The following is an 18778-nucleotide window of genomic DNA, read 5'->3' as shown; positions in this document are numbered from 1 at the left end:
AAACCTGTCCGATTCTGCATACAGCTACTCACTTCACATTTCACAGGCATTCCCCTCTTCATAAAATCTGGCTGTGTATTTCTTTTTCTGAATAAAATATTGTCATCTTGAATTTATACTTTGTATAACTTTTATCATTGTGAAAAACTGATTTATCACATGATATCAAGACAATTTATTTACAGATACTGTTAATTTAATACTAGATTATGGTATGAAACAATAATAGAGCAATGTCCATTGGTTGGAATTGTGAAACTGAAAAGATAAAAGAAAAGGAGGACTTGTGGCACCTTAGAGACTAACAAATTTATTTGAGCATAAGCTTTTGTCAGCTACAGCTCACTTCATCGAATGGCCCTTCAGAATTAAACAAAGGCAAAAAAAGAAAGGTCAAAAATTAGTTTTTCAGTGAAATTCATCTCTGTTCGTTAGGAAGTACTAACAATAGTGAGAAACAGAAATGATTTCCCATCCCTTTAAAACCTATATGACATCTTTCTTTTACCAAATAAATAGTATAAATACTAATACTTTATACATATATATTACTGTCAGCCTATGGGTGTTCAAATTCTTTACTAATGAATAAAGTCCCCCAACACGCATATGTAATAGATATTATTATCCTCATTTAATGAATAAGAACATTGAATTTCAGAGGGAGATGGAAGTTTAACTCCCTTAGTCTCCTTTGAAAACCCCAACCAAAGATATCAAGGATCCAATCCTGCTACTTTTTAAATTGGTGGCCAAACTCCCTTGACTTTTAACGGGAGCAAGAATAAGCTGGAACTGACTTGACCATATTCACATAGGAAATGTCCAGCTCTGTGCTTTAACCACAAGACCAGTCTTTCTCTCTGGGAAGTATTGAGTTGAAATAAGACTCTTTCATGTGCACAAAGGTTCCTCACACAAGGGAGTAATAAAGTAATAAAAACAAAGTAATAAAAGAAACTAAAAGAACACGATAAACAAAGGTGAAATCCAGATACCAGTGAAGTCAAGGATAAAACTCCCCTTGAGGTCAACAGGACCAAGATTTTACCCCTGCTGTTTTGAGAGAAAACTGTCCTTTCCATTACAGGAGACAATCCAGTCACAACAGTCTTCTGTGTCACAGCAACATTCTATACTTGAAAGTTATTTCGGTTTAAAGTAAGGTGTGAATTTAAAGCGCAATAGCTAGTTACTCTGCCTTATCAATTCCAGTTAATTTCCCATGTAGCCAAGCCCTAAGATATTTCCCATTGGCAGCAAGGGATCTGGATTTCAAACACTGGCTACAGAAGCCTTGGACAGGCCTGTTGTGAATGAAAAAGATTTGTTAATTTGTAATATTGTCGTATAATAACAGTAAAGTGCTTATTATCTTGTTTGCTAAATTGTAAGTGAAGTAGGAGCATGCCATTGACGTTACTGTAGTAGGCAAGTTATCTATGTATCACATGAACTAACTGGATTTTGTTAATAAAATCTAACAGTTTAATTTACAAATTTCAAAAATAACTTTTTTTAATTCAACAAACCAAAGGATGGGCAAGATGCAGAGGATGAAGGATACTTGTGCACGGACTTGATAATGTAGTGTGGGATTTTTGAAAGCACCCAGCACTGGCCTAATTCTGCCCCTGTTGAATATTAAGTCCCACTCCAAATAGTAGGCAAAACACTATGGAGTGTAAATTTGTTTAAGTGGTTTTGCAATACATGTAATTACTGTAGCTTGTAAACTGTGTAGTCCAGGGACCATCTTCCACCATATGTTTATACAGACCCTAGCACACTGAGGGCTGAGTTTTCATTAGGCACTACTTTAACACAAACAAACAAATAAATAAATAAATGCATATAATAATAAAATATTGTTATTCATTCAGATGAACCGCACGAATAAAAACTGCCTTGGAAACATCTGCTATACAGTTTGTCATTTCATGCATTTATCATTAGTTTTATTGTTCAGAACTGAAGATAAAAGAAGTGTAAATCAAATGTTTGATATTAGAGGATAAAATACACAAGGCTCTCTATACCATTTAAGCTCTATAAAGAAGGTGTTCAATAAGAATGTGTGCAGATGGCTGTGAACCATATGTACTACCTTACAGCTGGCAGGAGACTGTGGAATGGGGGGAGGTGCAAGGAGATGGGCCACACGCCTTTGTATGATACTGCAGTGCTCATGGGCCAATGGCAGCCCTCCTTGGAGAAGAGGGCTGCGACTGATCAATCCTAAGACCTGTAACAGGCACTCAACAAAGTTTTATACTGCAGAATGTTCAGTGAAACTTTACACGACCAGCCTGCACAACAAGGTCTGATCAGTTCAAAAGGACATTCCTCTCTTTCCAGTTCACTTTCAGAACACTGAACACTGTATGGAACACTCATTCTCTTTTCAGGGGCGGGGAAAGACACATCTCTTCGTGAAGCCTTTCCCAAAATAAGGAGGAATACAGAACGGCCGGGGGTCTGAATTTCAGAGTTGCTGAGTACCCATAAATTCCATTGACTTCAAAAAGAATTTTGGGGACCAGTACCTCTGAAAAATCAGTCCCCCCCTCCTTGTTTTTCCTCTCATTCCCCTTAGTTTTCCTCTGCCTAATATGGGCACATGAAACATGATTTTGCCTCAAGAGGAGTAGAGAAGATGGTTCAGAATATGATGGTTACATAACCCTGAACTGAGCACCCTAATGTTACAAGGATGGAAGCTCTAGAAATAAATAGATGAGACAGTCTGACAGATAATATTGCACAGAAGCATTTCTTTTTCCCCTCTCGGGGCAATTTGGTCTGTTTTGTGATCTCCCTCTCTCCCCATCCTGTAACATCCTTGTGGCAACAGCAACAATTGCTTACAAGGAATAATAATATTAGGTAAATATTTAATATATTTTTATCTATCTTGTAATGTAAAATAGCTGCTGAAGATAAGGAGGAGAAGCCAGCACCATGTGCCCACTGGGAAGATCTGCATGGACCACTGATAGCCGGCAAACCACAGTTTGGGAACTCCTGCTTTCATAGGCATCACACACTACCATCAGAAGACATGAAATGTAGACAGAGTTGTCCATATGCTGTGAATCAAAGTAAACTGTCGCCCAGGTTCAAGACAAAGTGTCTTCTCTGAAAAGGACATTTTTGATCACAAATACAAATGCAAAAAAAAATACTGGTAGGTTGATTCTGATCTCAGCTGAGTCTCTGTCAATCAGGAGTGACTGTACTGAAATCAGTAGAGTTATATTGGTGTAATACCAATGTGAGATCAAAATCAAGCCCAAGATCTTCAGCTAACGGAGGAGAGCAGGATAACATCACTGTTGTGCCATCTATTGGGTTATCCTGAATATTTCAACTGTAAGAAAAAGAAAACAATACAAATAGCAGCATTAAAATAATTGCTAATCAAAATGAAATATTAAACCCACAGTCAGCATGCATACACAATTTATGTAGTGGATGATAGCACGCATAAATGGGAGGGCCATTTGTATTATTTTTATGTAAAAAAATATCAAAAAGCACCTATCCCTGCTCAACAGAATTCCAAATAGCTGGCATAAAGACTTCACCTAAGCCCTGCCAATCTACTTTGTTCCACCTCTGGGATGACTCCTCTCTGGCATGCTTTAATAACTATGACTAAACCCTATCAAATTGTTTAAATTAATTGAAGAGAGGGCACAGGGTCTGAAACAGTCATCGAGCTGGAAGAGTGATGTGGAATGAGTATTGATATCAGAACTTCAGCTAATATTTTTTCGTTTGTTTGGGTTTTTCTTCTTCTAAGTTTTTGAACAACTTCTTAGTATGATGGTATTGTGGTAGCACCTAAGGGCTCCAAGCAGGGATCAAGGACTCCACAGTGCTAGGCACAAACACATAACAAAAAATAGTCTCTGCCCTGAAGAGCTCACAGGTTAAGTAACATCTATGTCACTCTGTCATATTTGCATAAGCATAACATATATTTGGAAGGGTTTTCTTATTTTTCTTTTTATATATATAGCAGATATTAGACTCTAACTTCAGACTGTGAATGAACACTTTAAATATTCTAAAAATTAAAAAGGCAGTGATAAGAATATTAAGGTCATTGATATCCTCACTAGGAAACAATAATACATGTGGACAGGCTCCTCTGCCTGCTTCCAGTTGAGATCTATAATATTGGCAATTGTCATTCAGAGGGGAAAGGAGTTGAATCTTCTCTGCCTGTTCTCCTGGGGTTTGGATCTGCTTGCAAGGGTCTCTAAAATAGCTGGGGGCTGGCTCTTCTTTTCCTTTCCTCCTAGGCATTAGAGCCATTAGGAGCTCTTTAATGACCTAAAATTAAAAAAGAAAAGCCTAAAAAAAGGAGAACCATGGATGAATTGCTAAGGAGGAAAGAACTGTACAAGCATGTAGGGACAAAATCAGAAGGACTATGGCACAAAGTGAGTTACACCTAGCAAGGAACATACAAAACAGGGTCTTTAAATACATTAGGAGAAAGAGAAAGGAAAGTGTTGGTTTTCTACTTAGCAGGGAAGGAGAGATAATAACTGATGAAATCCAGAAAACTGAGGTATTCAATGCCTATTTTGCTTCAGACGTCACTAAACAGGTTAATTGTGACCAGATACTCAGCTCAATAAAAGCTAACAACAATAGGGAAGGAACACAAGCCAAAGTAGGGAAACAACAGGTTAAAGAATATTTAGATAAGTTAGATGTATTCAAGTTCATCTTAGGTATTTAGGAAGTAGCTGAAGCAATCTCAGAACCGTTTGCAATTATCTTTGAGAACTCCTGGAAGATGAGTGAGGTCCCAGAACACTGGAGAAGGGCAAACATAGTACCTTTCTTTAAAGTGGGGAACAAAGAGGACCCAGGGAATTATAGACCAGTCAGTCCAACTCCGATACCTGGAAAGATATTGATACAAATTATTCAACAATCAATTTATAAGCTCCGAGAGGATAATAGGGGGTAAAGAATAGGCAAAATGGATTTGTCAAGATCACAGCAAGCCAAACCAACCTAGTTTCTTTCTTTGGCCTAGTGGATAAGGGGGAAGCAGTGGACATGATATACTTAAATTTAGTAAGACTTTAGACACAATCCCACATGACAGTGTCTTAAACAAATTAGGGAAATGTGGTCTACATTAAATTATTATACTGTGGGTCAACAACTGGTTAAAAGTCCCTACTCAAAGAGTAGTTATCAATGGTTTGCTGTCAGACTGGGAGGGTATATCTAGTGGGGTCCTGCAAGGGTTAGGCCTCGGTTCAGTATTAGTCAACATTTTCATTAATAACTTAGAAAAGGGAGTGGACGGTATTCTTATAAAATTGGCTGGTGACCAAGCTGGGAGAGATTTTATGCACTTTGGAGGACAGTATTAAAATTCAAAATGACTAACAAATTGGAGAATTGGTCTGAATTCAACAAGATGAAATTCAATAAAGACAAGTGTAAAGCACTTCACTTAGGAAGGAAAAATCAAATGCACAACTAAGAAATGCAGAATAAGTGGCTGTGTGTGAAAACAGCTTGTCTGCCTCCCAGCGGGGTGGAGTGCAGTTAAAACAGTGTGTCCCCCCCCTGGCTGGAGGAGGGGGGTAAAAACAGCATGTCCTCCTGCTGGTGGGTGGGGGGGGCAAGGGTTGAAAGAAAGGCTTCAGAGAAGATTCTACCTTCGCAGATGGGAGGGGTTCTCCTGTTGGTGTAGGTAATCCAGTTCCCCGAGAGGTGGTAGCTAGGTTGATGGGAGAATTTTCCCATAGACCTACTGCTAGCCACACTGGGGGTGAGATCACTTTAACTGCAGTGGAGCCCAGGGGTGTGGATTTTTCATACCCCGGAGCGATGTAGTTACATCAACATAAGTTCATAATATAGACCAGGCCTAAGGACCTGAACACCACTAAAGAATCAATCTGCATTTCTGAGGAACCTATAAGCCATGGAGAATATAGGTTTGGAAAGGAAGCGCCATCTCGACCATACTTCTACACCTACTCAAACTCATTGAGGAAGACAGGACCTAAATGATATGTGACCCACAGCTCCTTTGCCATCACCAGCCCAGCAGCTGCACAGTCCCTTAGCATGTGGCCTCCAGGGCAGATCAGAGCTTGTTCCACGAACATTACACTTCCAAAACCAATGGGGCAGGGGAACTTCTGGGGCAGGCTGGGGATAGGCCAAAGGAGGGAGGGAGGATTCTGGCAGCCTGGCCAGGTGTAATTAAGTTCTGCACCCTGGCTATTCCAAAGCCAGAAGCCCATAGAAGCCATGGTAACTAGAGTACAATTTAGGCCCCCCTAATTTGCACTGGGGGCTGGACTGGACCACAGCAGACACATTGGGATGACATAAGCTGCCTCAACCCTTACTCCATTCTTAGCACTGGAACGAGTTTGGCACAGAGTGTGGGAAAATGTCCAAAATATGAGAGAAAGAAAGAGAGAGAGAGAGAGAAATAAAAATATCCCACTGCAAGATTAATAAAGGTGGGATAGATTTTCTTTAACACACATACCATTGTCTATGACCTCAGTTTCCTTAGTCACTATTCCTGACAAAGCAATTTACAGTAATAGTATGGAGATAACACCTGGTTGCTATGGGAGACAGTTAAATTTGCCTTCAAAAAATAAAGGAAGGATCTTACAATGAGACTTAGGTTCATCACAGTATATACTTAGTTAAAGGACTGTCTTGTGATAAATCAAAGTAGATTCCTTTATGATGGGTTTTTTCCGGACTCTACACATCTATCAGTGTTTACACCCTTTACCAGAGGGATTTCATTTTATGGGATGATCACAAAATTTCCCTTGTGCTTTCTGTTTTCCCCCTAACCCCACCCCTCATTTTTGAGAGGACAGCATGCCAGCACTTTCTCATTAGCTTTGCTAAGAGAACTCTGAGGATAAAGCACTACTGAAAACATGTGTCTCTTCCTGCCTTCTATTCATTCTATTTTAATCCAGGATTCTATCTGAAGAAAAGCTTCTCAAAAGGTAAGGCATTAGCAGTCCATCCAACTACAAGAAGGATACTGACTAACACGGCTGTTACTCTGAAACCCATCCAGCTACACTGAGGTCAATGGGAGTTTTGCAATTGACTTAAACAGAAAGATCAGGCATCGAGGAAATTTAAATAAATATGAATAGGTAAAAATAAATTCTATATTATAGCACAGGAGAAACTTTTCAATTATAAAGTATTTTTGCTCCTAGTTTACCTATTTCAAAATGCCATTGAAAGCTGTAGTTACAACAGATATTTTGATATGTTCTATTATTTACTTCCTAGTTACGTACACATTTTTGGTCTACTGATGGACATAATGCAACACTTTGGAATTATTGTACTCTCACTCATGTTGACTTTAATTCTCTTTTTCAGAAAGATTTAAAAAGTGAAGAGCTTGACCAACCAGTGCCACACCATCACCATTGGTATACAAACGCAAACACTAAAAAGTTCAGAGTAGTTAACAACAAAAGCACAACATGACTTCAGCGCTTCTTCAGAATGAAGAAACACAATATTGCTTTGAGAGTATTAATGGATCCTGCTATAAAACATCGTGGTCTTCTGGAATCCGCATAACTTTGTACGTTGTGCTTAGTTTTCTGACAATTCTTACACTAGGTGGTAACCTAATGGTAATGATTTCAATTGCTTATTTCAAACAGCTTCACTCTCCTACAAATATTTTGCTCGCCTCCTTGGCATGTGCTGATTTTTGTTTGGGTCTGACTGTGCTGCCCTTCAGCAGTATAAGATCTGTCGAAACATGCTGGTATTTTGGGGAAACATTCTGTAGATTCCATAGTTCTTTAGAAGTAACTTTTTGTTTTTCATCAATATTTCACTTGTGTTTCATCTCTGTTGATCGCTACATTGCTGTTACTGATCCGTTAATTTACCCTTTCAAGTTCACAGTGCCAGTTTCAGGCATGTGCATAGCTGTTGCCTGGATATTTTCATTAGTATTCAGTTTTTCGGTTGTCTTCACTGGGGCTAATGAGAAAGGGATACAAGAATTAGTAAACGTTCTCTCCTGTGTCGGGAGCTGTCAACTTCTTTTCAACAAAACGTGGGTGGTTGTAACCTCTCTCCTTTATCTAATACCTTTTTTTACAACAATAGCACTTTACAGCAAGATCTTTGCTGTGGCTAAACGACAAGCTAGAATGATAGAGATGATGAGCAACAACACCCAGTTGTCTGAAACTTACAGTGACAGAGTTAGCAGAAGAGAGAGGAAAGCTGCTAAAACCATTGGTATTGCTGTGATTGCTTTTGTGGTATTCTGGTCACCTTATTCTATAATTGTAATAATTGATGCTTTTTTTAACTTCATAACACCACCCCTTATCTTTGATATTCTGCTTTGGTTCACTTATTCCAACTCTGCCGTTAATCCTTTGATTTACTCTGTCTTTTATCCTTGGTTTCGAAAAGCAATGAAAGTGATTGTGAGCTGTAAAATGCTCCGGCTTGATTGTTCAACAATGAATTTGTTTTCAAACTGAAAACCTATCCGATCCTGGGTAGAGCTACTCATCTCACATTTCACAGTCATTCCCCTTTTCATAAAATCTGGCTGTGTATCTCATTTTCTGTATAAAATATTGTCATCTTGATTTTATACTTTGTATAACTTTTTATGATTGTGAAAATCTGGCTTAACTGTGTCACAGCAACTTTCTAAGGGCTTGTCTATATTTGAAACTTATTTTGGTTTATAGTAAGGTGTGAATTTAAAGCTGCCTATTCTGCAATATCAATTCCAGTAAATTTCCAGAGTGGACAAGCCTGAAAATATTTCCCACTGGCAGTAAGGGAGCTGGATTACAAACACTACAGAAGCTCTGGACAGGCCAGTTGTGAATGAGAAAGATTTGTTAGTTTTCAATATTCCTGTATAATAACAGTAAATGCTTATTATCTGGTTTGCTAAACTGTAAGTGAAGAAGGAGCATGCCATTGACTTTACTCTGGCAGGCAAGATAACTATCACATGAACGAACTGGGATAAACTTCTAAAAGTTTAATTTACAAATTCCAAAAATAACTTTTTGTAAAAATTCAATTTGCATGGCAGTTCTTCCCTGCCTGCTTCAGTCTGCATAGGGTCAAACTCTCCATCCTCCTGAGGGTTGAGTTTATTACCAAAAAAAAATAATAAATTTCAGTCCAAACATTCTCCCCAGGCTTCGCACTTCTCAGGTCTCTTCCTGTAGGAATTCTCTGTCCCAAGCCATACATCCCTCTGCCTAAAGAGCTGTTCCTTTAGCCCCAGAGTGGAGTTAACAAGCCACACAGCAGTGACATGGAGTCGGCAGAGATAAATTAGCATCTTCACAACAGAAAAACTGTGCCTCCTGCTTATTTTGAAATCGTTAATGAGAGCATGAGACATGATTTTATAAATGTCCAACTGACCCAAGGCTTTAACCAACTTCATCAGTGGCTTACAGCCTCTGCGAGAAAACATATTTGGCGACACATAGGAATAGGATGACGACTGACTTTTAGTATTCAGTTGAATAAATAATGTTTTATCTTAATATTAATCACATATCATATAAAATAATGCCTCTGTTGGAAATAGAGTAGCTGTCCACTCCCCTTTCTCATGGCAGAGCCTTTTGACTGGGATAGGCAGGTAGCCCACTTCATCCTGCCCCTTTTGGAAGCAGCCACCTGTAGCCTCTTCACTGGTTCCTGCCCCTGTAACTCACAGAACACTTTTCTATTACTCCCCTGGTAAATCTTGCAATATGCAGTGTTTGAAAAGTATGGTCCATTCTGAGACATAAATACTGGGAAAGCCCAGAGCTCAGAGAAACATCCATGCAGCCACAGTGGCAAGATCCACTGGCTATTCCCTTATTTCAAAATGTTTGTGCTAGCTGAACAACAGACTTGATTTAACAGATATATAACAAGCAAAACCCAGTCATCATCACAAAAAACACAATGGGTAATAGCAAAAGGAGAGAAAGGTAAAACTCTGTTAGTACCCAGAGGGAGCTTTTCTGGGGATGGATCACCATTTTTTAACATAATAGATGTTTTTTCTTGATCTGACAGTCCAGCTGATGCTTGTGGGCTCGCAATTTTGTTAATTATAAATTCTCTGTCAACTGTGTGATTTATGGCAGCTTTTATCTTTGCTTAAGATGCAGTACAAAAAAGTCTTAAAATTTAAATAACTGGTGGTTGTTCAAAACTGAATTTATTTCAGACTGAAAATCTGTCTTGATGCTGTGTTTGCACAACATCTAAATCCTTGTCTGCCAGTTACCCTGGGGGCACCTTTCTGCTTTTTGTCATTCTAAAACTGTGTGTAGTTTTTCTTTTTTTCAGGTAAAATAAAGTGAAATGTGAAATATAAAGTCACAGTGATTTGGTAGCATGATTAAGAAAAAACAGAAGTCTCAGACAGAGTGGGGCTGCATTGTGCTAGGCACTATACAGTCAAACAGTAAGTGACAGTCCCTGCGCACCCAAAGAACTTGTTTTTTTAAAAGATAAGATATAACAAATGGATGAGACAAACTAGAGCATGGGCAAGGTAGGGAGATTGAAGGATACTTGAGCACAGACTTAAGAATGTAGTGTGGGATTTTCGAAAGCACCCAGCACTGGCCTAACTCTGCTTCTGTTGAAGATTAAGTCCCACTCTAAATAATATGAAAAACACTATGGAGTGTAAATTTGTTTAAGTGGTTTTGCAATACATGTATTTAGCTTGTAAACTGTTTGGGCCAGAGACCGACTTCCACCATATGTTTGTACAGAGCTTAGCACTCTAGGGCTGAGATTTCATTAGGCCTTACTTTAATTTAAATAAATAAATAAAAAATACATATAATAATAAATTATTGTAATTCATTCTGATGAGCCACACGAATAAAAACTGCTTTGGAAACATCTGCTATACAGTTTATATTTCATGCATTTATCATTAGTTTTATTGTTCAAAACTGAAGATAAAAGAAGCGTAAATCAAATGTTTGATATTAGAGGATAAAATTCACCCCGGTACACAAGGCCCTCTGTACCACTTAAACTCTATAAATAAGGTGTTCACTAAGAATGTGGGCAGACAGCTGTGAGCCATTTTTACTACAAAAAGGGCTGCCAGCCTTCCTGGCTGGCAGGAAACCGTAGAATGAGGGGAGGTAGAAGGGGATAGACTACACATCCTTGTATAGGTTTCAGAGTAACAGCCGTGTTAGTCTGTATTCGCAAAAAGAAAAGGAGTCCTTATGGCACCTTAGAGACTAACCAATGTATCTGAGCGTAAGCTTTCATGAGCTACAGCTCACTTCATCGGATGCATTCTGTGGAAAATACAGAAGATGTTTGTTTTTATACACACAAATCATGAAAAAATGGGTGTTTATCACTACAAAAGGTTTTCTCTCCCCCCACCCCACTCTCCTGCTGGTAATAGCTTATGTAAAGTGATCACTCTCCTTACAATGTGTATGATAATCAAGGTGGGCCATTTCCAGCACAAATCCAGGTTTTCTCCCCCCCCACACACACACAAACCCACTCTCCTGTTGGTAATAGCTTATCTAAAGTGATCACTCTCCTTACAATGTGTATAATAATCAAGGTGGGCCATTTCCAGCACAAATCCAGGGTTTAACAAGAACGTCTGTGGGGGGGGGTAGGAAAAAACAGGGGGAAATAGGTTACCTTGCATAATGACTTAGCCACTCCCAGTCTCTATTCAAGCCTAAGTTAATTGTATCCAATTTGTAAATGAATTCCAATTCAGCAGTCTCTCGCTGCAGTCTGGATTGGAAGTTTTTCTGTTGTAATATCACAACTTTCATGTCTGTAATCGCGTGACCAGAGAGATTGAAGTGTTCTCCGACTGGTTTATGAATGTTATAATTCTTGACATCTGATTTGTGTCCATTTATTCTTTTACGTAGAGACTGTCCTGTTTGGCCAATGTACATGGCAGAGGGGCATTGCTGGCACATGATGGCAAATATCACATTGGTAGATGTGCAGGTGAATGAGCCTCTGATAGTGTGGCTGATGTTATTAGGCCCTGTGATGGTGTCCCCTGAATAGATATGGGGCATAGTTGGCAACGGGCTTTGTTGCAATGATAGGTTCCTGGGTTAGTGGTTCTGTTGTGTGGTATGTGGTTGCTGGTGAGTATTCGCTTCAGGTTGGGGGGCTGTCTGTAGGCAAGGACTGGCCTGTCTCCCAAGATTTGTGAGAGTGTTGGGTCATCCTTCAGGATAGGTTGTAGATCCTTGATAATGCGTTGGAGGGGTTTAGTTGGGGGCTGAAGGTGACGGCTAGTGGCATTCTGTTATTTTCTTTGTTAGGCCTGTCCTGTAGTAGGTGAGTTCTGGGAACTCTTCTGGCTCTCTCAATTTGTTTCTTCACTTCCGCAGGTGGGTATTGTAGTTGTAAGAATGCTTGATAGAGATCTTGTAGGTGTTTGTCTCTGTCTGAGGGGTTGGAGCAAATGCAGTTGTATCGCAGAGCTTGGCTGTAGACAATGGATTGTGTGGTGTGGTCAGGGTGAAATCTGGAGGCATGTAGGTAGGAATAGCGGTCAGTAGGTTTCCGGTATAGGGTGGTGTTTATGTAACCATCGTTTATTAGCACTGTAGTGTCCAGGAAGTGGATCTCTTGTGTGGACTGGACCACACCACACAGGCTTGAATAGAGTCTGGGAGTAGCTAAGTCATTATGCAAGGTAACCTATTTCCCCTTGTTTTCCTCACCCCCCACCCTCCTCAGACGTTCTTGTTAAACCCTGGATTTGTGCTAGAAATGGCCCACCTTGATTATCATACACATTGTAAGGAGAGTGATCACTTTACATAATCTATAACCAGCAGGAGAGTGGGGTGGGGGAAGAGAAAACCTTTTGTAGTGATAAACACCCATTTTTTCATGATTTGTGTGTATAAAAACAAGTATCTTCTGTATTTTCCCCAGTATGCATCAGATGAAGTGAGCTGTAGCTCACGAAAACTTATGCTCAAATAAATTGGTTAGTCTCTAAGGTGCCACAAGTTCTCCTTTTCTTTTTACATCCTTGTATGATACTGCAGTACTCATGGGCCAATGGCGGCCATCCTTGGAGAAGAGGGCTGCAACTGATCAATCCTGAGACCTCTAACAAGCACTCTACAGAGTTTTATACTGCAGAATGCTAAATGAAACTTTACACGACCAGCCTGCACAACAAGGTCTGATCAGTTCAAAAGCACATTACTCTCTTTCCAGTTCACTTTCAGAACACCGTACACTGTATGGAATACTCATCCTTGTTCTGGGCGCTGGGAAAGACACACCTCTTCATGCAGCCTTTCCCTCAATAAGGAGTAATACAGAATGGCTGGGTGGTCTGAATTTCAGAGATGCTGAGTACCCACACCTTCCACTGACTTCAAAAAGAATTTTGGGGACCAGTACCTCTGAAAATCAGCCCCCACCCCCTTGTTTTTCCTCTGCCTAATATGGGCACATGAAACATGATTTTGCCTCAAGAGGAGCAGAGAAGATGGTTCATAATCAGACAGTTGTTTAACCCTAACTCAGCACCCTAATGCTACAGGGATGGAAGCTCTAAAAATAAATAGATGAGACAGTCTGAGAGATAATACTGCTCAGAAGCATTTCTTTTTCCCCTCTCTTGGGGCAACTGGGTTTTTTGTGATCTACCTCTCCTCCCATCCTATAACATCCTTGTGGCAACAATAACAATTGCTTACAAGGAATAATGATATTAGGTAAATATTTAATATATTTTTATCAGTCTTGTAATGTAAAATAGCTGCTGAAGATAAGGAGGAGAAGTCAGCACCATGTGTCCTCTGGGAAGATCTCCATGGGCCACTGATAGCTTGCATACCACAGTTTGGAAACCTCTGCTTTCATAAGCATCACACACTACCATCAGAAGACCTAAAATGTAGACAGAGCTGTCCATATGCTGTGAATCAAAGTAAACTGTCCCCCAACTTCCAGACAAAGAGTCTTCTCCGAAAAGAACAAATGCCCCCCAAAATACTGGTAGATATATTGCTTTGAGAAAAAGGGTTGATTCTGATCTCAGCTGAGTCTCTCTATAAATCAGGAGGGACTGTACTGAAATCAGTAGAGTTATATTGGTGTAAAACCAATGTGAGATCAAAATCAAGCCCAAGATCTTCAGCTAGCAGAGGAGAGCATTATAATGTCACTGTTATGCCATCTAGTGGATAATACTGGGTTATCCTGAATATTTTAACTGTAAGAAAAAGAAAACAATACAAATAGCGACATTAAAATAATAGCTTATCAAAATGAAATATTAAATTCACAATCAGCGTGCATACAGAATTTATGTAGCGTATGATAGCACAGAAACATGGGACTGCCATTTTTATTACTTTTTATGAAAAAAAAATCAAAAATCACCTATTCCTGCTCAACTGAATTCCAAATACCTGGCGTAAAGACCTCACCTAAGCCCTGCCAAACTACTTTGTTCCACCTCTGGGATAACTCCTCTCTGGCATGCTTTAATAAATATCACTAAACGCTATCACATTGTTTAAATTAATTGAAGAGTGGGCTCTGGGTCTGAAACAATCAACGAGATGGAAGAGTGATCTGTATTTTAAAGGTTTCAGAGTAGCAGCTGTGTTAGTCTGTATTCACAAAAAGAAAAGGAGTACTAGTGGCACCTTAGAGACTAACCAATTTATCTGAGCATAAGCTTTCGTGAGCTACAGCTCACTTCATCAGATGCATCCGATGAAGTGAGCTGTAGCTCACGAAAGCTTATGCTCAAATAAATTGGTTAGTCTCTAAGGTGCCACTAGTCATTCCTTTTCTTTTTTCTGTATTTTAAAGTGAGTTGGCTGTATTTTAAAGAATCCTTATTGAGGTTACAGGGACAAACCATCCCGATGTGTAGAAAGAATAGTAAATATGGCAGGCGACCAGCTTGGCTTAACAGTGAAATCCTTACTGATCTTAAACACAAAACAAAGCTTACAAGAAGTGGAAGATTGGACAAATGACCAGGGAAGTGTATAAAAATATTTCTTGGGCATGCAGGAGTGAAATCAGGAAGGCCAAATCACACCTGGAGTTGCAGCTAGCAAGAGATGTTAAGAGTAACAAGAAGGGTTTCTTCAGGTATGTTAGCAACAAGAAGAAAGTCAAGGAAAGTGTGGGCCCCTTACTGAATGAGGGAGGCAACCTAGTGACAGAGGATGTGGAAAAAGCTAATGTACTCAATGCTTTTTTTGCCTCTGTCTTCAGCTCCCAGACTACAGCACGGGGAAGCACAGCATGGGGAGAAGGTGACCAGCCCTCTGTGGAGAAAGAAGTGGTTCGGGACTATTTAGAAAAGCTGGACAAGAACAAGTCCATGGGGCCGGATGCGCTGCATCTGGGAGTGCTAAAGGAATTGGAGAATGAGATTGCAGAGCCATTGGCCATTATCTTTGAAAACTCATGGTGATCGGGGGAGGTCCCGGACGACTCGAAAAAGGCTAATGTAGTGCCCATCTTTAAAAAAGGGAAGAAGATGGATCCTAGGAACTACAGGCCAGTCAGCCTCACCTCAGTTCCTGGAAAAATCATGGAGCAGGTCCTCAAGGAATCAATTCTGAAGCACTTAGACGAGAGGAAAGTGATCAGGAACACTCAGCATGGATTCACCAAGGGCAAGTCATGCCTGACTAATCTAATTGCCTTCTATGACGAGATAACTGGCTCTGTGGATGAAGAGAAAGCAGTGGACGTGTTGTTCCTTGACTTTAGCAAAGCTTTTGACACAGCCTCCCATAGTATTCTTGCCAGCAAGTTAAAGAAGTATGGGCTGGATGAATGGACTATAAGGTGGATAGAAATTTGGCTAGATTGTCAGGCTCAACAGGTAGTGATCAATGGCTCCATGTCTAGTTGGCAGCCGGTATCAAGCGGAGTGCCCCAAGGGTCAGTCCTGGGGCCGGTTTTCTTCAATATCTTCATTAATGATCTGGAGGATGGTGTGGATTGCATCCTCAGCAAGTCTGCAGATGACACTAAATTGGGAGGAGTGGTAGATATGCTGGAGGGTAGGGATAGGATACAGAGAGCCCTAGACAAATTAGAGGATTGGGCCAAAAGAAATCTGATGAGGTTCAACAAGGACAAGTGCAGAGTCCTGCACTTAGGATGGAAGAATCCCATGCACCGCTTCAGACTACGGACCAAATGGCTAGGCAGCAGTTCTGCAAGAAAGAACCTACGGGTTACAGTGGATGAGAAGCTGGATATGAGTCAACAGTGTGTCCTTGTTGCCAAGAAGGCTAACAGCATTTTGGGCTGTATTAAGTAGGAGCATTGCCAGCAGATCAAGGGACATGATCGTTCTCCTCTATTCGGCATTGGTGAGGCCTCATCTTTAGTACTTTGTCCAGTTTTGGGCCCCACACTACAAGAAGGATGTGAAAAAATTGGAAAGAGTCCAGCGGAGGGCAACAAAAATGATTAGGGGACTAGAACACATGACTTATGAGGAGAGGCTGAGGGAACTGGGATTGTTTAGTCTGCAGAAGAGAAGAATGAGGGGGGACTTGATAGCTGCTTTCAACTACCTGAAAGGGGGTTCCAAAGAGGATGGATCTAGACTGTTCTCAGTGGTAGCAGATGACAGAATGAGGAGTAATGGTCTCAAGTTGCAGTGGGGGAGGTTTAGGTTGGATATTAGGAAAAACTTTTTCACTAGGAGGGTGGTGAAGCACTGGAATGCGTTACCTAGGGAGATGGTGGAATCTCCTTCCTTAGAAGTTTTTAAAGTCAGGCTTGACAAAGCCCTGGCTGGGATGATTTAGTTGGGGATTGGTCCTGCTTTGAGGAGGGGGTTGGACTAGGTGACCTCCTGAGGTCCCTTCCAACCCTAATATTTTATGATTCTATGATTCTATGATGTGGAATGAGTATTGATATCAGAAATTCAGCTAATGTTTTTTTCGTTTGTTTGGGTTATTCTTCTAACTTTTTCAACTTTCTCTTAGTATTATTCGTAGAATCATAGAACAGGAAGGGACCTCGAGAGGTCATCTAGTCCAGTCCCCTGCACTCACTGCAGGACTAAGTATTATCTCGACCATCCCTGACAGGAGTTTGTCCAACCTGCTCTTAAAAATCCCCAATGATGGAGATTCCACAACCTCCCTAGGCAATTTATTCCAGTGCTTAACCACTCTGACAATTAGGAATTTTTCCTAATGTCCAACCTAAACCACCCTTGCTGCAATTTAAGCCCATTGCTTCTTGTCCTATCCTCAGAGGTTAAGAAGTACAATTTTTCTTCCTCTTCCTTGTAACAACCTTTTATGTACTTGAAATTGTGTTATGTATTGTACTGTGTATACAGTATTGGCTTGTGGTAGAACCTAAGGGCGCCAAGCAGGGATCAAGGCTTCACGATGCTAGGCACAAACACATAAAACAGTCTCTGCTCTGAAGAACTCACCGGTTAAGTAACATCTATGTCACTCTGTCATATTTACATAAGCATAACATATATACGGAAGGGTATTTCTCTTTTTTTTCCTTTTTCTTTTTTTATACAACGGCCATTAGACTCTAATTGCAGACTGAATGAACACTTTAACTATTCTAAAAATTAAAAAGGCAGTGATGAGAATATTATGGTTCTTGGTATCCTCACTAGGAAACAATAATAAAATTGTAGAACTGCCTAGAAGCCTAGGACGCCTACGAAGAGAAGACAGTGGGTGGAAACAACTGTCATTAAATATTGAAAAGACAGGACTACCAGGCTCCAGGACTGGTCCTGCAGGGTTTCCAGGCTCATGCTCTGCAGTCACAGCTCCACAGTAAGGAAGAGTGCAAGGCTGGAACTGTGAATACTCCACCTGCTTTCTTGTGTTTTCTGATGGAACAGATACTGTTAATTTGATACTATATTATGCTATAAAACAATAATAGAGCAATGTCCATTGGTTGTAATTTTGTGACTGAGAAGATAAAATGGCCCTCCAGAATTAAACAAGGGCAAAAAAAGAAAGATCAGAAATTAGTTTTTCAGTGAAATTCATCTCTATTTGTTACGAAGTATGAACAATACTGGAAACAGAAATGTTTTTCCATCCCTTTAAAACCTATATGATATCATTATTTACCAAATCAATAATATAAATATTAAGTTTTTTACTTATATATTGCTGTCAGCCTATGCTTGTTCAAATTCTTTACTTATACTATTGAATTAAGTCTTCCTACACCCATATGGAATGGATATTATTATCCTCATTTAATGGATAAGAAAATTGAATTTCAAAGGGAGATGGACATTTAACTCCCTTAGGCTCCTTTGAAAAATGCAACCAAACAGATTAAGCATTCTTTAAATACATTAGGAGAAAGAGAAAGAGAAAGAGAAAGGAAAGTGTTGGTCTTCTACTTAGCAGGAAGGAGAGATAATAACTGATGACCTCCAGAAAACTGAGGCATTTAATGCTTATTTTGCTTCACTAAAAAGGTTAATAGGGACCACATACTCAACTCAATTAATATTAACAACAAGAGGGAAGGAATACGAGCCAAAGTAGGGAATGAACAGGTTAAAGAATATTTAGATAAATTAGATGTATTCAAGTTCATCTTAGGTACTTATGGAAGTAGCTGAAGCAATCTCAGAACCACTCGCTATTATCTGTGAGAACCCCTGGAAGATGAGTGAGGTCCCAGGAAA

At 39.9% G+C, this 18778-nt stretch overlaps 1 protein-coding gene across 1 annotated transcript; it reads left to right on the top strand.

Annotated features, from left to right (window-relative positions):
• Positions 1-7526: 7526 nt before the first annotated feature.
• LOC141983997 (trace amine-associated receptor 7a-like) lies at positions 7527-8555 on the top strand. The gene has a single exon (XM_074946944.1). The coding sequence runs from the start codon at positions 7527-7529 to the stop codon at positions 8553-8555; it is 1029 nt and encodes a 342-aa protein (XP_074803045.1).
• The last annotated feature ends 10223 nt before the right edge of the window (positions 8556-18778 follow it).

The sequence above is a fragment of the Natator depressus genome, chromosome 3, assembly GCF_965152275.1.
Source record: "Natator depressus isolate rNatDep1 chromosome 3, rNatDep2.hap1, whole genome shotgun sequence".
Lineage (NCBI taxonomy): Eukaryota > Metazoa > Chordata > Testudines > Cheloniidae > Natator > Natator depressus.
This window is presented reverse-complemented; position numbering and strand designations above follow the sequence as displayed.